The following is a 21,634-nucleotide window of genomic DNA, read 5'->3' as shown; positions in this document are numbered from 1 at the left end:
GTTTATCCTTTGCTTATGAATGGTGTTTTTTTTCTCCTGGATCCCTGAAAGTTGTTCAGGGACATTACACCGCCCCTAATGGAGAAGTCCATTACGTTCGATTATACCACAGTGTATTAGTCTCTGTGTACAATGTTCTCCTGGTTCTGCTCCTCTCGCTCTGCATCACTTCCTGGAGGTTGTTCCAGTCTCCATGGAACTTCTCCACTTCATTATTCCTTTGAGCACAATAGTATTCCATCACCAACATATACCACAGTTTGTTCAGCCATTCCCCAATTGATGGGCATCCCCTCGTTTTCCAGTTTTGGGCCACCACAAAGAGCGCAGCTATGAATATTTTTGTACAAGTCTTTGTGTCCATTATCTCTTTGGGGTACAGACCCAGCAGTGCTATGGCTGGGTCAAAGGGTAGATATTCTTTTGTCGCCCTTTGGGCATAGTTCCAAATTGCCCTCCAGAATGGTTGGATCAGTTCACAACTCCACCAGCAATGAATTAATGTCCCTACTTTGCCACATCCCCTCCAGCATTCATTACTTTCCTTTGCTGTTATGTTAGCCAATCTGCTAGGTGTGAGGTGATACCTCAGAGTTGTTTTGATTTGCATCTCTCTGATTATAAGAGATGTAGAACACTTCTTCATGTGCTTGTTAATAGTTTTGATTTCTTTATCTGAGAACTGCCTATCCATTTCCCTTGCCCATTTATCAATTGGAGAATGGCTTGATTTTTTGTACAATTGATTTAGCTCATTATAAATATGAGTAATTAAACCTTTGTCAGAGGTTTCTATGAAGATTTTTTCCCAATTTGTTGTTTCCCTTCTGATTTTAGTTATATTGGTTTTGTTTGTACAAAAGCTTTTTAGTTTGATGTAGTCAAAATTATTTATTTTCAGGACCAAAGGTTTTTAAAGGTCTTCTTAATCTTGACCCTTCCTACTTTTCTGCACTGTTATCTGTACTATATTCCCCTCCATATATTTGATTTGGTGATTCTGTGCTGTTCCTAGAACAGTTAGACACAGTTGGACATTCATCTGTGGGACTTGGCATCTTTTTTTTTTTTGGCTGTTTTCCATGCCTGGAATTCTCTCCCTCTTCATCTTTGCCTCTTGGATTCCTTCATGTCTGCTAAAATTCCATCCTTTCACATCCTAGAAGCCTTTCACAATCTGTGTAATGTTAGTGTCCTTCCCCTTGGGGTCTTCAACAAATTTTTTTTCTTTATACCTAGCTGTCCGTATGTTATCTCTGCCATTAGACTGGGAGCTCCCTGAGGGCAGGGACTGTCTTTTGTCTTTCTTTGTATCACTGGCACTTAGCACAGTGCCTAACATATATTTGACACTTAATAAATGCTTGTTGATGTTTCTGGGGTTAGATTTTAGCTGTTCTTGTGATTTTTTCTTTAGGTAATGTAGCAAAGTGAAAGGATTACTATTTTGTTGGCAATGGGAATGTCCTTTTATGGGCTAGGTTGAGAATCTTTCTGCCTTTGAATTTTTTAGACTGATTTACTTGCCTTTTAAAATAAATTTCGTAGTTGTAACTCTAAGGCAGAAGAGTGGCAAGGGTGAGGCAATTGGGGTTAAATAATATGTAAAGCTAGGAAGTGTCTGAAGCCACATTTGAATGCAGGTCCTCCTGACTCCAGGCCTGGCATTCTATCTGTTATGCTACCTGGCTTCCTCTCTAAGACTATTTCTTTATTTTAATTTTTACTAATTACATGTAATAAATTTCTACATAAGTTTTCCAAAGTTATATGATCCAAACTATCTCCATTCCTTCCTTCCCTCCCCACTCCCTGGAGCTGGCAAGCAATTCAATCTGGGTTATACATGTATATCATGCAAAGCATATTTCTATATTGTTTATTCTTGAAAGTGAATAAGCATATAAAACAAAAACTCCAGGAAAAAATCCCAAATAAATAAGTGAAAAATTGTATGATTTCATCTGCATTCTGACTAACATTTCTTTCTCTGCAGGTGGATAGCATTCTTTCCAAGATTGCTTTTAAAATGCAAAAGGACAAGACTGTTCAATGTACCCCTCAATCATCTAAACTACTGAAGCCAGAGTTGAGTCAGATACTTGCTGAGTTTCTTGTTGGGCATAAAGTCACTGCTTGCTCATAAAGAACACATAGGAAATCATAATAATAGTGAACATTTATGTAGTGCTTACTTTGTGTTAGGCGCTTTACAATTTTCTCATTATTTGATCCTTAAAACAACCTTGGTATAGGGTGTTGTTATTATCTTATTTTACAGATGAGGAAACTAATGCAGAGGTGAATTGACTTGTTCAGGGACAATCAGTATCTGAGGTCAGATTTGAACTCTGGGGTTCCTGACTTCCAGGCTCAAGCACTTTTTTTTTTTAATTTAATTTTTTTTTTAAACCCTTACCTTCCATCTTGGAGTCAATACTGTGTATTGGCTCCAAGGCAGTAAGGGCTAGGCAATGGGGGTCAAGTGACTTGCCCAGGGTCACACAGCTGGGAAGTGGCTGAGGTCATATTTGAACCTAGGACCTCCTGTCTCTAGGCCTGGTTCTCAATCCACTGAGCTACCCAGATGCCCCCTCAAGCACTTTTTTTACTAAGCCACCTAGTTATCTATAATAATGATTCCTTTCTAGCAGAATACAAAAGGAAAGATGATTAAGAAGTAAGCAAAGGAAGAGACTGGGGAGTCAGAAGCTTTCCCAACCTTGAGAGCCAGAGGGATGAACTACAGGCCTCTCTTTCTCTTCAAAATGGCAATGATATTTAAGACAGTTGACTTTTTTTTAGGGCTGTTTATAAATAAAGCACTCTAGAAATATAAGATTAGCATTCCCAGAGTAACTCCATAGGAGGAAACTTTACTTCATATTAATCTAAGTATGCTTTAAGAGGACACACATGCTGTCCTCTGATACCATTAGTTATTGAAACAAAGAGACCACAATTATCCTTACCATGGTTAGAACCACTATCTTTATGTTTAGATGATTCAAGCACTATTGGGGGTAGGTCTCTAGAAAGAACAAATTGGTTCTGCTTGGTATCACAGAGCAGAACCAGAACAAATGAATGGAAACTGCAAGGAAGCAACATGGGTTGGAACAGCAAGTGAAACTTACTAATATTAAAAAAAAAAAAGGGTAACAGGTCAAATGGCTTAATATCTCAAGAAGGAAAAGATTTCAAAGTAAGGGTTTCTTTTGCTACTTCTGGGGATAGATCACCAACTTTTAAACATAAGCTACAGAACAACAGCTTTTTAAATTTCATGTTTATTCATACCTTTCAAAATATATGTACATAAAAAAGGAAGATTTACAACAGGAAAGATTGCCTTACATGCAACACAAATTCCAATAAATTCATGATGGGATCACACGAGTATGAATCTAAATCAAGCTAATCTTCTCAAGTCCATTCCCTAGCCAAATGGAGGCTACAGAAAGGATCCCAGAAAACAGACTGCACGTGGAATGAATAGGAAACAAACAGGTTTAGCCTCTGGCAGTATTCAAAGGACCAGAAGATGTACATTGAATATCTTAAGACAATAAAAATTTTAAGTGCCACAGGGAAGTTAAATTAAGAATCAGAAATGGAAATTTCTCAGATAGAAAGCTTAGTAATATTTAACACAACTTCACAATACCAAAACAAAATACAAAGAAAAAAGGGTTAGGTAGTCAGGCTTCATTTACTTAAAATCTCAGAGAGGAAGCCACCCAAATGACGTCAAAGGTGCCAAGGAAAGGAAGAGGGGATGAGATGGGTCTGGAATCTAGTTTCATTTATTTTAGCAAACTGCATGTTTTCCCACTTAAATCTTTACATTAGCGACCACATAACTTTCCAACATTTCCTTTTAAAACAGCAAACAAGAAGTGACAACTCAGGCTCTTAGTCTTAAAAAATATATTTAAACATTTGATTAAGAAGATTTTTATATACTGTGTTTTTCAGGAACAGATAGATGATATGAGCAATCAACCCAACAATAAAGGTTTGTAAGACCATTTAACCAAAAAAACCAAGTTTTGTGAGAATTGTGCTTGTATGGAGGGACTGGACTGGACTAGTTAGATCAGGAAGCTTTTTCTGACAGGAGGCCTATGGGATCCTCACCTTTTTAGATTTCAATGGGATCATAATATATGTGACTATTTCTCAAAAGAATCTCCTGTTTTCTGTTGAAGAGTTGATGGAGTAGTTTCTTAAATAAAAGAAAGCTCTACGGCTATAACACAGAAGACCCTGAAGGTAGAGGTCTCATATTGCTCCCCCCTTTACTTCAAGTACCTGATGTCACATTGTTCTGTTCCTGAAGCTTTCTAGAAATATAAAAATCTTCTTTGCAATTGTTTAAAAGAAAACCAAACAATAAAGTCTAAGCAGAGCACTTAAAATAGGAAAAAAGGGGGTAGGAGCAGGAAACGAATAAAAGAACAAGCCTAGATTATATAGTGTAGAAAAGTTCTGAATTGTTGCAGAAACTAAAATGACTTGAGGGGAGGGACAGGTACCAAGAACAGTACCTAAAGCTAACAAATTACTAAACTGGTTTATTTTAACTTCCCTCCCCATGCTTTTTAAAGGAAAAAAATTTTAAAAGCATTAAAACTAAAACAAATGCACAATGACCTTAAGAAATAGAACTAAGATTTGAAATTTCATTGTGGTACCCATTTGCCTGTCAAGTTTCACTTCTTTGCTCTGAGAGATTTCCTGGATTTTCCCTTGGTGGAAGATTTCCCGTCCTTCCTTCCACTTGCTGCTGGCTTCTTGGAAGAGATGCTACCAGGCTTCTTGATGGCTGGTGGAGCTGGTTTGGTTTTCTTGGCAGGGGTTTTGGCCTTGGGTGGGGCTTTCTTGGGTGGGGGTCTTGCTTTTCCCCTCTGGGCAGTGGGGGTTTTGGGCTTCGGTTTGGACTCTCTTTGTTTTGCTGAGGTGGCCTTTCCTCGAGATTTAGCTGGGGCTTTCTTCTGCAATCTGTTAAGAAGGAAAGCAAAAGGAAAGAGCTGAGCACACAGATACTGCCATCTTCTTTCTTTCTTGTTTTTAAACCCTTACCTTCCATCTTAGAATCAAGACTGTGTATTGGTTCCAAGACAGAAAAGTGGTAAGGGCTAGGCAATGGGGATTAAATGACTTGCCCAGGGTCTCACAGCTAGGAAGTGTCTAAGGCCACATTTGAACCCAGGGACCTCTTGTCTTTAGGCCTGGCTCTCCAGTCACTGAGCTACTTCAGCTGCCCCTGGTACTGCAATTTTCTAGGATAACAAAAAGTCTACTGTTTTTGCCCCCCAAAAAGTTACAGTAAAGGTAGAAACTAATGGATGGGTGCTGGGTTCACAACATGGAATCGTACAGTTAACTGAAGTGGTGCAAAATTAACAGATGTTGTTCAAGTCTATGCCTAGCTCCAATTTTGCTAATAAATTTTTATTTGGCCAAACACAAATTTGGCCTAAAAGAACTTCTTCTTCTTCTTCTACTTCTAGCACTGCCACCTGCTAGATAACCCAGAGTGAGTAATTTCACTTTAGTGACTTCCTGTGTAAAATGAGGGGATGGAATAATGATCTCTAAGATCATGTCCAACTCTAAATGCTATGATTTTATAATCTGTAAAAAGGATTTACAGTAAAGTATTTATTAGCAATAGCAAATATTTTTATGACTCTTCTTTGCTAACATAGCCAGGCAAAGCAAAATCTGGAATAAAGAACAGTATTTGGTTCAAAAGTTTTAGCAGTTCATTGATTTAATATGTCAACTGGGAAAGATGACTAAAAGAAAAAAAAATTTTAAATGTATTATTAAAAGCAACAACCAGTGATGTAAAAGGAATTCCTGTCATGAACTGTTACTTTCAGCAAGGAACTTAAGCTCTCTGAGTGTCAGTTTCCTCTTCTTTAAAAAAAAAAGAGGTAGAAATATCTGACTTAACTCTTCTAATTCTAAATTTATTTTCCAGAGAATCCCTTGGGCCTCATTTTCCTCTTCTGTAAAATGGGGATGAATTACCTGATTTCTAGAGTTCTATTAGCTCCAACATTTTGTTATTTTATGACCTACAATTTGTCCTTCAGTCTCTATTTACTGCTCTCAGGTAATTTCAAATGTCACCTTTTCTTAGGTGGTGGTTCATCTTCTTCAGATTCTTCTTCCTCAGATGAATCTTCCTCATCTTCCTCTTCTGAATCATCATCCTCAGAATCCTCAGACTCTTCGCCTTGCTGTTTCTCTGGAAATAGCACTCCTGGGCTGTGAAATAAACTTAGGTTAAAACAAAAGTCCTATTCGGGTCAGCCAAAACAGTGCTAGCTTAAATAGTGGATGGAAAAAAAATAACCTAGGCCCCTAGATGACTACAAATGATGAAGTTACAATTGATTCTGAAAATGTGTGTACACACACAAACACATCCCTTCTTTAATAAATGTACATAAGCCACTAGGACTCCATGCTCCAATTTTCTCTATGTATCTCCCTTACAATTCCAACCTTAAAAGAAAGTGTCATGCCTCCACCCCCAAAGACTAAGTATTTTAATATTTTGCAAAGGCGGTCTGAAATCAAAAGTTCAGATCTTCCACTTTTCTCTGTCCACAATAATAATAATCTAAGAGTAATAACAGTATATAAACAGTATAAAATAGACTAAAACTTACATTAAGAACATTTCACTTGTAAAATACAAATAATTAACACACACTTAATCTATTCTCAAAATAAAATGAAACCAAAATGAAGTCCCCCTAAAATAAAGGTCTAAGGATACATGTCTTAAAGAGTTTTATGAAAGATTAAATCATATTACTCAGAATCAGAGGGTATGGATGGGCTGGGATTTCCATCACTAGGTATACTGACACCAATGGGATTACTGGATATATTGAAGTAAATGACAACCATACTATTAAAAAAAAAACAACCCATTACCTTCTGTATTAGAATCAATACTAAGTAACAGTTCCAAGGTAGAAGAGGGCTAAACAATTGCGGTCAAGTGACTTGCCAAGGGTCACACAGGTAGGACGTGTCTGAGGCCAAATGTGAGCCCAGGCCCTCCCATCTTCAGGCCTGGCTCTCTATTTACTGAGCCACCCAGCTGCCCCTAGAGTATACTATTTATGGTAAGGCACTTGCAGTAGAGGGCTAGAAGCACACTTGGATTTCTCTACTTCCTGAGAAATCATAACATGTATATCAGGGAGAAATTCTTGACTCTCCTGCAGGCCACAAGTTATGAAGTAAAAACAAAGTATTTGGGAGCATATGATGCTAAATCTTTCTAGCTCTTCCATTCTAGATGATCACAAGCAGTGAAAATTTGGATTTGCAACATCAGAAGCCAAAACTGAATTATTAGTCTGATAAAAAAAGGAACAGCATAACTACCAATGGATTTGAGAGCAGGGACTATCAAGAACTAGTTAGAGGGAAATATTTGGGTCCTGGCTATGAGACTTCAGGATATGACCTCTCTAGTCTTACAGACCTCTTAGACTGTAAGATGCAAAGGATAGCCTTAATTAGCCTAGGCCCCAGATGATTTCTAAGTTCTCATCTTTCACAACAAGTCTATGATTCCATGAATTCAACTGTGTTGTATGATGGGTCATGTTATCTGTAAAAACCTCTCTTTACCTGGGGTAATATGGAAAACAAAGCTGGAAGGTGCCACTGAACCCTTTCCCAGAGATCTGTTCCATCCATCCATTCTTTTCGCATTTCTGTAGGGTTCTTTTCAGTAGATGCACTGAGAACAAAAAGCAAAAATCTATTAACCAATACTCTAATTCTGTATAAATTACAAAATAAATGGGTGCCTATAGGTTAGGGGGTTCTTAATTTTGTGTGTGTGATGGTCCTTTTTGGCTGCCTGACTTAATAAAGGCATTCTTTTTTCTCATTCACATATCCATTGAAATCAATCCATAAGTCCCAAATTAAGAATCCCTATTCTAGGAGAATGTGATATTCTGGCAAACAACTGGGATACATGCTTTGGTCAAAGTTCAGATGTCTGCATTCTAGCAACATCTCAAGGATTTCATGAAGTGATTCCCAGAGCTGGCTGAAGGAATTAATTCCAGTCACTCAAAGGATGTTATCTTGAGTTACAACAAAGGTGAAGAATAGTTTAAGGGGATCCTGAAATTCATTCTAATACTTTCCAGTTCTCTAAAATCAAGAACCGAATGCCTTTAAGAAGGTAGGCATTATGCAATGATCTCACATGGAGGCATGGGCAAGTTTTTATTGTTTTTAATATGGATTTGGATAAAACCTTAAAAATGTGCACTAAAATTCTGTGTTCAAAGTTTTGCTGTCAAATTAGCAAACCCTTCATTTCTTAAAAAATTAAAGTCATCTTCTTTCAACTCACAAAGTAGGCAGAGAGTACTATACAGGAGAGATATTTTGTACAAGATGCCACATGAACAATTCCCTCCTCTGGCAAAAAATACATAATTCAAAAGAAAAACCCTTCTGAAATAGCATTCAAAGTGGAAAAACAAAAATTTGAGAAAGCATACCCTTAAATAATAAAGTAAATGACACATCTTATAAAAAACTACACTCAAAATTCCAAGATCATTTTCTCCCTTGCAATTTTAAGTTGCTTTGGTTCACTCAGTAATTTTCTTAGGGTATTTAGTTTACTAGTTTCATATTTTTCTTCTAATTTGCTTGCTTAGTTTCAGGTTGAAATTAAAGTAATCTTAGAATAACCTTTACAATAAATTCAGGAAGAACTTCCTTGAGACTTACTAGCTATGTGGCCCTGGGCAAATCTCTTAATCTGTCTCCTAAATTCTTCCTCTATAAAATGGGAGTAACAGCACATCCCTCCCAAGGTTGTTGGGAGGATCAAATGAGATAACATGCAAAGTGCTCTGCAAACTTTGAAGAGCTCTATAAATGCCAGCGATTATTAAATTAACATTCAGAAATAGCACACGCTGAGCTTGAGAATAGAAAATTCTTCATGTAGTTAACTCATCTTTTTTCTTTTATGAATGATAAATATGGAGCTGGGAGGAACCTTCAAAGACCCTTTCACTTTGCAGAGGAGGGGCACCCAGGTAGGTTGTAGTGATTTGTTTGAGGTTCCTCAGGAAGAAGTAGCAGAGTTGGGTTCTGAAATGAGGCCTGGCAACCCTGAGTCCTTTCTATGCACAACTAGGGATGTCCACTCATGAACTTGGTTTTTCCCCATGAGAAGGGAGTGGTTCTTCCTCATCTGACTGCACAGCACTCCATTTCCTCATATTTTGCTGTAATGCTTTATCTTGGGTACCAACACCACCATTCCTCCTGAACCAAATGCTTACTGTGATACACAATGTCATAGTCGGTATGTAGTAAATATGTGCATCTGAATGACCTGATTACCTTGCATTTCCAAGCACAGTATCATCTCTCTCTGCAGTCTGTGGTGTGTCTCTGCTGGAACTGATGGCAGAGACCTTGGAAAAACCCAGGAGCTACCCTGTCCTTTCTAAGCACACATCTAGTCTTACCTTGGAAATTAGAATTGGTCCCTGGGTGGTTCTCCAAGACATATTTCTTCAGAGCAGTTGTTGAACAGGTCTTCGGCTCGTTCATGGCAGCAATAGCAGACAGGATAGCATCTTCCATCAGACTTCCACCAAGCAGGGGTTTCTCCCCTGATCTCTTCAGCTGTTTTCCAAGGAGGAAGAGAAAAGCATCAAGACAACACTCTCCCAAAGCAGGTCAAGACAAGACTCCTCTGCACCAGGTGGGTCGGAGTTCCTGCATTAGCACAGATATGTTTTAAATTAAAATGTCGCATTAGGGACTTTTGCTTTCCAACCACCAAGAACCTAAACTAATTTGAAATCCCCAAACCCTCTCATGGATACTTTCAGTTATTCCTTCTCCCATCTGCCAGATTTATGTAACATTCAAAGCATAAATAGTTGACAATTCCTCAGGCCTAAGTATAACTACCCCAATAGGTATATTAGTTAACTTAAAACGCTCATGTGAACTGGAGGCTCAACTATTGTGCAATAGCACTAAATGAACTCCATATAGGCTGCTTTTGAAAGAATACGTACTACATTTTCATGGATGAAATGAATTAAATCCTTTTTATATCAGAGAATACTTTCCTTTAGCAATCTGAAAAATGAAGAAGCTGTGTACTAGTGAAAATAATAAATAACCCTATAAACCCTGTAAGGATAACAACAAAGAGAAAAGTTTAGCAATAATCAAGGTATCTTACTAAAGAAAAATACATACACACCATATTTCAGAAGTGGGTTGAGGTAGGAGATAAAAAAAGCATTCATATATAAGGGGATGATGAAAAAAGGATTAAGCCAAACATGTTCTAAAAAATGAACCTTTGGCTTCTGACCTGGAATGTTCCAGAAGCTCCTTTGCCTGTGATCTGCTCTAACTGGCCTTTCTCTACAGCTCTCTGCAGTGCATTCTTTAACAGTTGAGGTCTGAAAGAGAAATAAAAACAGGTATAATCATATAACGTATAATAACACATAATCAACTCAACAAACTGGTAGAAGCGGTTTTCTAAGGTCCCTTTAGCTTGAAACTTGTATGTTATATTTTCTTAAAACATGACTGGACAAACAACCATTTATGGGCACCCTGTAACATATGTCTTGTAACATTTCCTGACACAAGGTATATGAGGCAATTCATCACCCTTTTTCTGGTGCAATTTTGAACATACACAGATTTCCAAATGATAAAAATTCCATCATTCATTTATCTTAAAACAAACACACAAACAAACCATCAGACTATGACAATGATCAAGTTTGGGTTCCTTTTCCTTTATCTTTGATCTCTGGGATATGGACCAAGTAGTGGTATTGCTGGGTCAAAGGTTATGATTTTATAGCCCTTTGGGCAAAGTTCTAAATAGTTCTCCTGAATGTTTGGAGCAGTTCACAACTCCACCAACAGTGCATTAAGGTACTTATTTTTCAACATCTTCAGGCTTTGTATTTTTCCTTTCTGTCATCTTAACTATTTTAATGGGGTAAGGTAGAACCTTAGAGTTGTTTTAATTTACATTTTTCTAATGATTAGTGACTTAAGAGTCTTTTTAAATATAACTATTGATAACCTTTGATTTCTTCTTCTGAAACCTGCTTTTTTAAAAATACTAATTATCAACTGGGGAATGGCTCTTATTTTTATAAATTTGACTTGGTTCCCAATACAACTGAGAAATAAGACCTTTATCAGAGAGACTTTCTATAAAATTTTTTGGATTTTTTTTTTTGTGAAAAGAAAAAATTTAATTCAGTGTAATCAAAATTATTCATATTCCCTCCTGTGACCCTCTCCAATTTCCTTTGTTACAAACTCTTTCCCCACCCGTAACTCTGACAGGTAATTTTCCCCCATGCTCTCATCTGTTTATATTATCTTTTATGATTAAGCCATATATCCATTTTCTGGGTATATTGCTACATATGGTAAGATATTGATCTATGTCTAAATTTTTTTTTAAACCCTCACCTTCCATCTTGGAGTCAATACTGTGTATTGTCTCCAAGGCAGAAGAGTGGTAAGGGCTAGGCAATGAGGGTCAAGTGACTTGCCCAGGGTCACATAGCTAGGAAGTGGCTGAGGCCAGATTTGAACCTAGGAACCTAGAGACTCCCGTCTCTAGGCCTGGTTCTCAATCCACTGAGCTACCCTGCTTCCTCCTATGTGTAATTTCTCTCAAGATGCTTTCCAGTTTCCCTAACAAATTTTGTTGAATAGTGAGTTCTTGCACCCAAAGCTTGGATCTTTGTGTTTATCAAATATTAAGTTATTGTGGTCATTTACTTCTGCGTATTGCATACCAAATCGATTCCATTTACCAACTTCTCTATTTTTGATCTAGAATCAGATCATTTTCATGATTACCACTTTGTAATATATCCTTTGAGATAAGTTATTGCTGGACTGTCTTCCTTCACTTTTCCCCTCATTGATTTCCTTGATATCCCTGATCTTTTGTTCCTCAGATGAATTTTGTTATTTCTTCTAGCTCTATAAAGTAATTATTTGGTAGTTTGATTGATATGGCATTAAATATTATTTTTTCTTTTATGATATTGTTTTGTTCCACCCATGACCAATTAATCTATATCTGTCTAAATCTAGTAACTGAAGAGGTTTTTTTGTGTTCATATAGTTTCTGTGTATCTTGGCAGGTAGACTGTCCCATATTTTATTACCATATACCAATAAAATATATATTGTTCAGCACTATTTTACATGGAATTTCTTTTTTTCTATCTCTTCCTGCTGGGTTTAGTTGGTAATATGCAGAATTGCTGATGCTTTGTGTGGGTTTATTGTATATTCTGCAACTTTGTTAACACTTAATTGTTTTGACTAGTTTTTTTGGTTGACTCTCTAGGGTTTTCCAAGTATACCATCATATCATCTGAAAACAACAACTTTTATTTCTAGTCATCTTTGCTTATTCCTTCATTTTCTTTTGTTATTGCTATAGCTAGCATTTCTAGTGCAATATCTAATTGTAATGATGACAATGGACCTAACATCGGAAAGGCTTCTAGTTTATACCCATTATTGGTGTTTGTTCTTGGCTTTTGATAGAAATTAGTCATCATTTTAAGAAAAACGCCATCTATTACTATGCTTTCTAGTGTTATTTTATTTTTAATAAACCCTTACCTTTTGTCTTGAAATTGATACTAAGCATCTGTTTCAAAGCAAAAGGTAAGTAATTGGGGCTAAGTTACTTGCACAGGGTTACACAATTAGAAGTGTCTGAGGACAGATTTGAACCCAGGACCTCCTATCTCTAGGTCTGGCTTTTTATTCACTGAACCACCTAGCTGCCCCTAGCCAGGAGACTGTTATTATTTTTCAGTCAGGTCTGACTTTTATTACTCCATTTGGAGTTTTCTGGGCAAAGATACTGGAATGGTTTGCCATTTTCATCCCCAGTTCGTCTTAGAGATAAGGACACTGAGTTACACAACTAAAAAAGTGTCTGTGGCAGGATCTGAACTCAGGTCTTCCTAATTCCAGGCCTGTTGCTCTATCTATTGTGCCCCCTTGCTGCCCTCTAGTGTTTTTCAAAAGGAATCAGTGTTGTGTTTTATCAATGGCTTTTTCTGCCTATCTTACTATAATCACACTTATAATTTTCATAATATTGAACCAGTCCTTGGTAAAAATCTCATCTGGTTAAATTTTATGTATGACCTTTGTGATTGATATATTGCTGTATCTCCTTGCTGGTTTTTTATTGAAAAATTTTGCATTAAAATTCATTATGGAAATAAAAGTCTATTTCAGGATCTTTTGAAGGATAAAATTAAGAAAAAATTAGATGCTCTGCTTTAAGCAAAGAATTATAGCAGATGTCTGGATAATTGGATTTCCATATCACTACTACTACATATAATTCCTCAATGCTAGGCTTTTGATCTTTCCCAAATTCTTCTTGTTTCCTTCTTCTATTTAAGTACCATGAAGTACCCTTGCATAAGAATATGATTTTTCTCCTAGTACAGTATGTGGTACATAGTAGAAGCTTAATAAGTGTTTGATGATTGATTCTCCTGTTGATATTCACTAAAATATTCCAGTCCCAGAACTCTATCTACTGTACTACTTAGCTGCTCCCAGTTGTAGTTTCATAAAAGCCTACGAAGAAGATTCAAGGAGAGGATAATCAACAATTGTTAAATGAAACAGAAAGGTCAAGGAATATAATAAACTGATAAAAGGCCTTTGGATTCATTGTCTTTTATATATTGATGAGTAATCTAGAAAATCACAATGGAAGTAATTACTTTTACACTAAGGCAGTACATATTCTACAACATGAGCAAGAAAGCTGCCCTTAAAGAACAGTGTAAAGGAAAGAATGCTACTTAAGGAGTGAAAGGGACTGGGTTTAGGTCCCTAATCTCCACCCTGGCTCAATCCTATAGCCTTTTTGAGCTTGTTTCCTTGCTTGTAAATGAGGAAGCTGAATAAGACCTCTGAGATTCCTTCCAGCTCAATAATTTTTATGATTCCTATATACACAACAAGCTAAAGTTTGGATCATCATCTTTGTTCAAGTCCTATAAAATCAAATAGAAAACTGTTGGGAAGCCACTGTATATAACTAAGAGCCATGAGTAACCATGCAATAAAGGGATTCACAAGCAGGATGAATTTCCATGTTTAGGTGTTTGTTCACACTATAGTTAGTTCTTTCCCTGAGTTTTTTTGCAGACACAAAATACTATTTTAATGAGGCTCATAGTATAGACCCACAATTTCATGGCTCTATGATTCCATGTGTTAAGTACAAATGAGCTATTTTAGGAACTCAAATTTGGTACTTTGAAAATAATTCAATAGTGTTCCAAAAATTTTGCTTCTGGATTAGAATTTTAGCATCCTGATTTGCCTCCCTCAGTTATGAAACAAGAACTGGTACCAGATTAAGTATTGTTTTATATTCTGAATAATTTCCTTCTATAAAAATAAAATCTTATGAATTCTATTTAAAAACAGGTAATATTTCATATTTCAGACTGAAGACCTATATAACCTAATTAATTAAGTTATTATGCAGAACAACATAATTAACTATGAAATATGATTTAAATTTCAGCTCCATAGAGAAATTCATGTGATTTCAAATTCAAATACATTTACATATGTAAGATCAAACTTGAATCTGGGCATGGGAAACAAACCCAATGGAAGTCAAAATATTTGCAAGCAGTATCTTTTATAAGTTAACTATTATAAAAATGTGCCCATAATTTTACATCATATGTTTAAAAAATACACAGATATCATGTAATTCATGAGTGAAGGCAGATGAATGCTACAAAAATTTAAAAGTACAGAAAACATTCAAAGTTAAAGTTCCTGACCATGGTTCTGTAATATTGTAATACTGAACATGTGGAGGAAATGAATTCTATCATTTTATACATTAGAAGCTGCAAATGCATGGTCTAGTAGAAATTACACTGGTCTGGAAGTCTAATTCCAATTTCAGCTCTGCCATTAACTGACTATATGCTTACTATTTGGTTAAGTTTTTTTCTCTGAGTCTTTCTGCTCAGCTGTAAAATAAGATCTCTTCAAATCCCATTTGACTATTGTGAACTTTAAATTACTCCACCCTACTTAGATAAAATTGTAATCTCCTGATTGAACAATGAAGGTACTTAGTACTCACCTTATAGTGAAGATAGAACTTTAAGCTAAGTCTATTTTTAGATCTTAATACAAAAAGATGTTAAGTCACCATAGAGGTTAAATTAATCACAAAAAGGTCAAGTAACTAAAAAAAGGTGAACTTAACAAAGAAGTGTTAAGTAATTCAAAAGATATAATCTAATCAAAGAAGATGAGAACTAAAAGTATGGGCAGTCCTGGAGAAAGCCTTTAATGTGATTGGTAGATGTAAAAATTTAGAGGAGGAGCCACAAGGGTGAAAGGTCTATATATTTGGGATTTTTCGTCTCTCAGCTGACACTCTTTCCCTGATTGGCGGTGGAGTTAGCTGAAAACAGTGTGTTGAGCTTTCAGCATCTTAGCGTGTCTACAAGTTATTGTCAGTTTCGGTGGTGAGTTTATGGCTATTTCCTCCTTTACTTTCCAACTTTATCCTCTTAGAAGCCTCTAATCTTCTTCAGAGACCTAGAGGTGGGGATTTTAAACTACCCCTGGCATAGGCCAGGCAGGAGAAATCCTATATCCTCTTCCCTCCTCCTTAAATTTCTTCCCTCTATATTAATTAAATTACCATAAAATTCCAGACTGACTTGGGTATTTTATTTGAGATTTTCCCTGGTGACCAAATTTAAGTCACAACTCTAAAATCATCTTACACTATAAATGTAATGCTAGAGGTTTGGGTGTTAGAGAAATAGCACAGGAAGAAAGGGAAAAGGGACAACCCATGAGGAAGTTTTGACCACTGTGTATCTAAAAGAGTACTAGCACTAACAGCTGACATTCCCACTGTCCTGACCAACCTCCAAACTTGGAAAGATGCCAAAGAAAGACACTTTGAAATTCCAACATTCAAGTAAATGTAAGAGTAAACATTCAAGTTTATACCATGTGTCCATACCTGATATCCACCTTAAGTTTTGGATAATACTGAGACACGTATTTCCTGATCAGGCTGTAGGAAGCTTCTTTAGGTTCACAAAGTCGAGTGAAGGCCAGTGGGAGAACATCTTCTAATTTTACCTGCTGTTCTGGAGCTAATGTAGAACTACTCTTCTGAAATGCAATATATCCCAAATATGTCACTCCAGAATATACACAATTCTGTTAATACTTCAACAACTAAAATACTACTTCAAAGAGAGTAGATGATGTAGACCTATTCAAAGCTTTGATAAGTCCTATTGCAAGCTCTAAATGTATGTCTTTTCAATGTTTCCATTCCTTTTACTACATATATGTTTTGCTTGCACAAATTGATTGCCAAATCAATGGACTGAAACAAGTAATTATTACATTCCAGATATCTAAAATATATTATACAGTAGAGGGTTGAAGCTGCATATACTAGGTTTGAAAAAATATATTCTTCTTTAGAAGGATCTACTGTAAGTCTCCATTAGGACCCAACACCCAGGTTCAGTGAGCCCAGAATATGCAAAGGAGTCTAAAATCATGGCAGATTTCGGGGGGCATTTAAGAAGTCATGATTGTATGCAGCAACAAAGAATGGTTAACAACCTTGCATTAGATACTTTATTATGTGCTGTGAATCCCTATGCTGAGTCACAAATGACTTGGGGGTCAAGAATCACTATGCTATCTATTGTAGGAAATACATAAGTGGGGAAGGTATAAAGAGTTGCAAGCATCAAGATGAAGGGAACAATCTTGCCTCGAGCTGTATGTACAGTCAGCCCCCGACATACTCACAAGGTGCTTTTCAGAATTTGGTTGTTTTAAAATCTCTCTGCTCTATACATTCTTTTAGCCATATGATCTTAGACATAGTGATTAGATTCCCAGCTGGCTCCTTGAAAGTGTATTTAATTCATAAAGTACCTTAATTATAGTCTGAACACACTTCTAGTTTCCATTTATTTTCTATGGGAATAATAAATTCTGAGTTCAACTGAGGATGCCAAAACTGCATAATTTTCTCTATGATGCACTCTTCAGAGTGGTAACAGGGCCCCCTTAACTCCCAGCTACTTCTGTGATGGGGCAAGGAGCAATTTGTCCCTCAAAACTCTTACCTTGAACCAGTACTAGGGAGAGGAATTGTTTGGTAATAAATGGGATTGATATGGCATTTCTGATACTCTTTTCTTCTGAGGGTCCCAGGCATTAGCTGACCCACTTTCCTTTTCAGTGACCCTCTGTTGCTTTCCAAAAGCATTCCTTTTTTTCCTCTGACTGTGGAACAAAATAGCCTCACTATATTTACCCTATCTTCTTGTCCTTGAAGTGCAATTACATGAAAGTTTTTAAGGGAAACAAGTAAAAATGTTCTCTAGTATGTATCTTTTTTCCCACTCCCCCACTGAGATTTGGAAAGATAAAGACCACACAGATAATGGTGGGAGTCTTTCAAATATCGTAGGTTTTTGCTCACTGAATTTGGGTATACAAAGAACTGAATTAAGAGTTCAAATGAACACATAAATGATCCTAGACATTTTGTCATAGGAACTTGGGTTGAGGGGAAGGGGTGGTGATCAAAAAGGATTAGGAATATATCAAGGGAAATCTCAAGGGCTGGGGATGCCCTGTTAGGTGAAGGAATAGAAGTGGTTAATCTCCCCCTCAACTTTCATCACCACTAAATTTAGCACCTTTATCTTTAAATAACACTTGGAAGTGTTAAGATTCAGGGAAGTGTGAAGATAGGGCCCCTAGGTAGCACTAAGTCTACATACAGCAACAATGGAATAGGGAAGGAAAGTCTAAGCTGGAAGGAATAAGAATTTCTATGGCTACCTGGTCTATAGCCTAGGGTAGCTATTTTTATCTGGGAAGTATATGTCAATAACAGCAGAGAGATAGCTTAAATATTATGGTATTATACATCTAGGTATGTGTGTTTGGTTGTGAGTTGGAGAGGATTTGAGATAAAGAGTATATAGAAAAAAGAGAAAGAAAATTAGGTCTAGGTCTAGGGAAAATTTTAAAAATTTCACAAAATCTTCATCATATCAAAATAGTTAAATATAGTAATACCATAGTGTTCAAATAAACTTTTGAACACATATATCTTACCTTTTTGTCTTTAGATTTTTGAACAGTTTTTCCTGCATTTGGGACCACCACAAAACTCCCAGAAGCTCCTTTTCCTTTTACCTGAAATAGTTTTAAATGCAGTGACAACTAAATTTTATTTTTAAATAAGTTTGTAAAGAGAATTTAAACCTTTATATTGCACTAATAAAACTACAGTGCTTTGTCATGTTCCAATTCAAAGTAAAATTCTAATTTAAATTTACAAAGAGGAAGGGGGATCTCATGCTTTTAAAATAATTTAGTGAACTACATTAACAAATGTTAATTATGAGGACCACAGGTCTTCAGTAAGAACTGCTCATTAAAGGGAGAAAAAAACTGATGTTAGGTTAAAAAAACAAACACATATCACATTCTTATGAAGATAATCATTTCCCAGCAGAAGTCTCCCTTTATATAAGGTAGGTTTTCCCATGATTTCCAGCAACAGAAGCTTCTTTTCTTTTTCTTAACAGGCAAAGATGATCATTTTGCACGATGATTTTCAGGTGCACTTAAGATTTTGTTTTAATTATCTTTCCTTTAAGGTGATTTCTTAATCATGAGCTGAATTCTCTCTACTTCGGCTTTCTGTTTAAAGCAAGAACTTAAACTGGGGAGTTATCTCAGTCAATTCGCTGTTAAAAAAAAGTGGCCAAAAATTGACTTTTAATTAAGAAAAATTCAGATTAATATCTGAATTGGTATTACCTCTCAAGATTGTCTCATTCATACCTTCTAACAAATAACTTTAAAGATCTAGGACATGAGAGAAGGATCTTTAATGCCAAACTGGTGACCACTGCTGAGAAAAGGCAGATATCCTTCCCAAACAAATGACATGCTATAGTCTGGTGTAGATCAAAGAACAGTGGACTGACTAGAAGACAAGATCTAGATTCTAGGGTGGGCATTGCCAGTACTGTAATGATGTGGGCTTGGGCAAGTCCCTTCCCCTAAGCCTTCACATTTTGAATCTGCCATGCTCTGTCATAGCATTCGATCCCGCCAAAAAAAAAAAAGAGGAAAATGAGTTTTTTTTCTAAAGTCAGATGGTACAATGGTTTATGGAAACTATTCTCAGACATTTTGTGTAAGAGTAGCTACTAATTATTCACCATGTAATAATTATAGGTTTTTGGGAAAACAAGCTGAGAACAAGACTGCAAACCAAATATGGGATTGAGAGCAACCAATGGGGTAATGTATTTAGTATATACTACAATACACTATAACATAATATGCTATATAAGCTAATGCATGAATACCCCCTTTGTCTGAATTATATTTACTTGTCTGATGACTCCTCTTTGTAATTCTCTCTTCAGTGCTTGCTTAAGGAGATAGCCTCTTCTCTCTAGCTCCAGTGAAGGATATTTGTGAATGATATATTTTCGAATAGCAACAACTGATGCTCCAGTCTTCTGAAAACATGCCTAGAAAACAATCAATCTGTTAATCAACAAATATTAATTAAGCACTTATGTGCCTATGGCGGATGCTGAGGACCTAAAGCAAAGAAAAGAAAATCCCTGCTTATAAGATTGAATTTTCATTCTATTAGAAAAGATGATGTATATATGAATAAATACCAATCAACCAACCAGCATTTATTAAGTATCTCCTTAGGGCTAGGCACTGGAGATATAAAGAAAAGAAAAAAGTATTCCTTATTCTCAAGGAACTCAGTCTCATGGGGAAGACAAGATGCAAAAATACAGTGTCCCTCCATTAATGCATTACTGGTGGAGTTGTGAATTGATCCAACCATTCTGGAGGGCAATTTGAAACTATGTCCAAAGGGCTTTAAAAGATTGTCTGCCCTTTGATCCAGCCACAGCATTGCTGGGTTTGTACCCCAAAGAGATCATAAGGAAAAATACATGTACAAGAATATTCATAGCTGTGCTCCATGTGGTGGCAAAAAATTGGAAAAAGAGGGGATGCCCTTCAATTGGGGAATGGCTGAACAAATTGTGGTATCTGTTGGTGATGGAATACTATTGTGCTAAAAGGAATAATGAACTGGAGGAATTCCGTGTGAACTGGAGGGACCTCTAGGAACTGATGCAGAGTGAAAGGAGCAGAACCAGGAGAACATTGTACACAGAGACGGATACACTGTGGTACAATCGAATGTAATGGACTTTTCTACTGAAGCAATGCAATGATCCAGAACAATTCGGAGGGACTTAGGAGAAATAACACTATCCACACCCAGAGAAAGAACTGTGGAAGTAGAAACCCAGAAGAAAAACAACTACTTGATCACATGGGTTGATGGGAATATGACTGAGAATATAGACTCTAAATGATCACCCCTAGTGCAAACATCAATAATATGGAAATAGGTTTTGATCAAGGACACATGTAAAACCCAGTGGAATTGCGCATCAGCTACAGGAGGGGGTAGAGCGAGGGAAAGGAAAGAACATGATTCTTATGACCATGGAAAAATATTCTAAATCATCTAATTAAATAAAATTTAAAAAATAGTCTCCCTCAATAAAATCTAAGCTCTCTGAGAACAGGGACTGCCTTTTTTCTTTTCTTCTTATCCCCTGCTCTTAGCACTGTGCTAAGCACGTAGTTGGCACTTAATATTTACTGACTAAATAAAAATAGTCATTAAATAAAAAGTAGTTAAGGGCACTTTAGTTGCCCTTATTATAATTAGTTGAGGAGATTCAGGAAAGATGTGCCTGCGCTGTGTCTTGAAGTGAGGTATTCTCTGAGGTAGAGATGAGGAAGGAGAGGATTCCAGGCCGGAGGGTGGGGACCAGTACCAAGGCTAGAGAATTTGAGATGGAGTGTTATTTGTGAAGAATCAAGAGAAGGCCAGGTGAGCGCCTAGACTGTGCCAAGTGGAATATTTATTAAGGCCTCAACTGGGTTCAAGTTGCAAAGGGCTTTAAAAATCAAACATTGCTGTGTGACCCTGGGCAAGTCACTTGACCCCCATTGCCTAGCCCGTACCACTCTTCTGTCTTGGAGCCAATACACAGTATTGACTCCAAGATGGAAGGTAAGGGTTTAAAAAAAAAAAATCAAACATTGGAGGGGGCAACTTAGGTGTCAGTAGATAGAGAGCCAGGCCTAGAGATGGGAGGCCTTGGGTTCAAATTTGATCAAGATACTTCCTAGCTGTGTGACTCTGGGCAAATCACTTAACCCCAATTGCCTAGCCATTATTGCTCTTCTGCCTTAAAACCAAAACGCAGTATCAATACCCAGATGGGAGGAAGGTAAGGGTTAAAAAATAAATAAATAAAAGATGATTGGTAAGAAGCCATCAGATTTGGCAATTAAAGAGATCATCAGTAACTTTGGAGAGAGGAAGTTTCAGTTG

The 21,634-nt window shown here is 36.7% G+C and overlaps 1 protein-coding gene across 17 annotated transcripts in view; it reads right to left on the bottom strand.

Annotated features, from left to right (window-relative positions):
* Window positions 1–3,274: 3,274 nt before the first annotated feature.
* Window positions 3,275–21,634, bottom strand: part of HP1BP3 (heterochromatin protein 1 binding protein 3) — a 34,093-nt gene continuing 15,733 nt past the window's right edge. For all 17 annotated transcript variants that reach the window (XM_016422068.2, XM_056795658.1, XM_056795657.1 and 14 more), the window contains 8 exons: window positions 19,578–19,721; window positions 18,286–18,366; window positions 16,148–16,302; window positions 10,415–10,505; window positions 9,549–9,708; window positions 7,669–7,780; window positions 6,145–6,282; window positions 3,275–5,004 (listed from right to left, as the gene is read on the bottom strand). In XM_016422068.2, coding sequence (XP_016277554.1) covers window positions 4,716–5,004; window positions 6,145–6,282; window positions 7,669–7,780; window positions 9,549–9,708; window positions 10,415–10,505; window positions 16,148–16,302; window positions 18,286–18,366; window positions 19,578–19,721 — 1,170 coding nt within the window. In that variant the 3' untranslated portion in view covers window positions 3,275–4,715. The remainder of the gene's footprint in view (window positions 5,005–6,144; window positions 6,283–7,668; window positions 7,781–9,548; window positions 9,709–10,414; window positions 10,506–16,147; window positions 16,303–18,285; window positions 18,367–19,577; window positions 19,722–21,634) is intronic.

The sequence above is a fragment of the Monodelphis domestica genome, chromosome 4 (assembly GCF_027887165.1).
Source record: "Monodelphis domestica isolate mMonDom1 chromosome 4, mMonDom1.pri, whole genome shotgun sequence".
NCBI lineage: Eukaryota > Metazoa > Chordata > Mammalia > Didelphimorphia > Didelphidae > Monodelphis > Monodelphis domestica.
The sequence above is the reverse complement of the archived record's forward strand: the minus strand, read 5'-3'. Positions and strand labels throughout refer to the sequence as shown.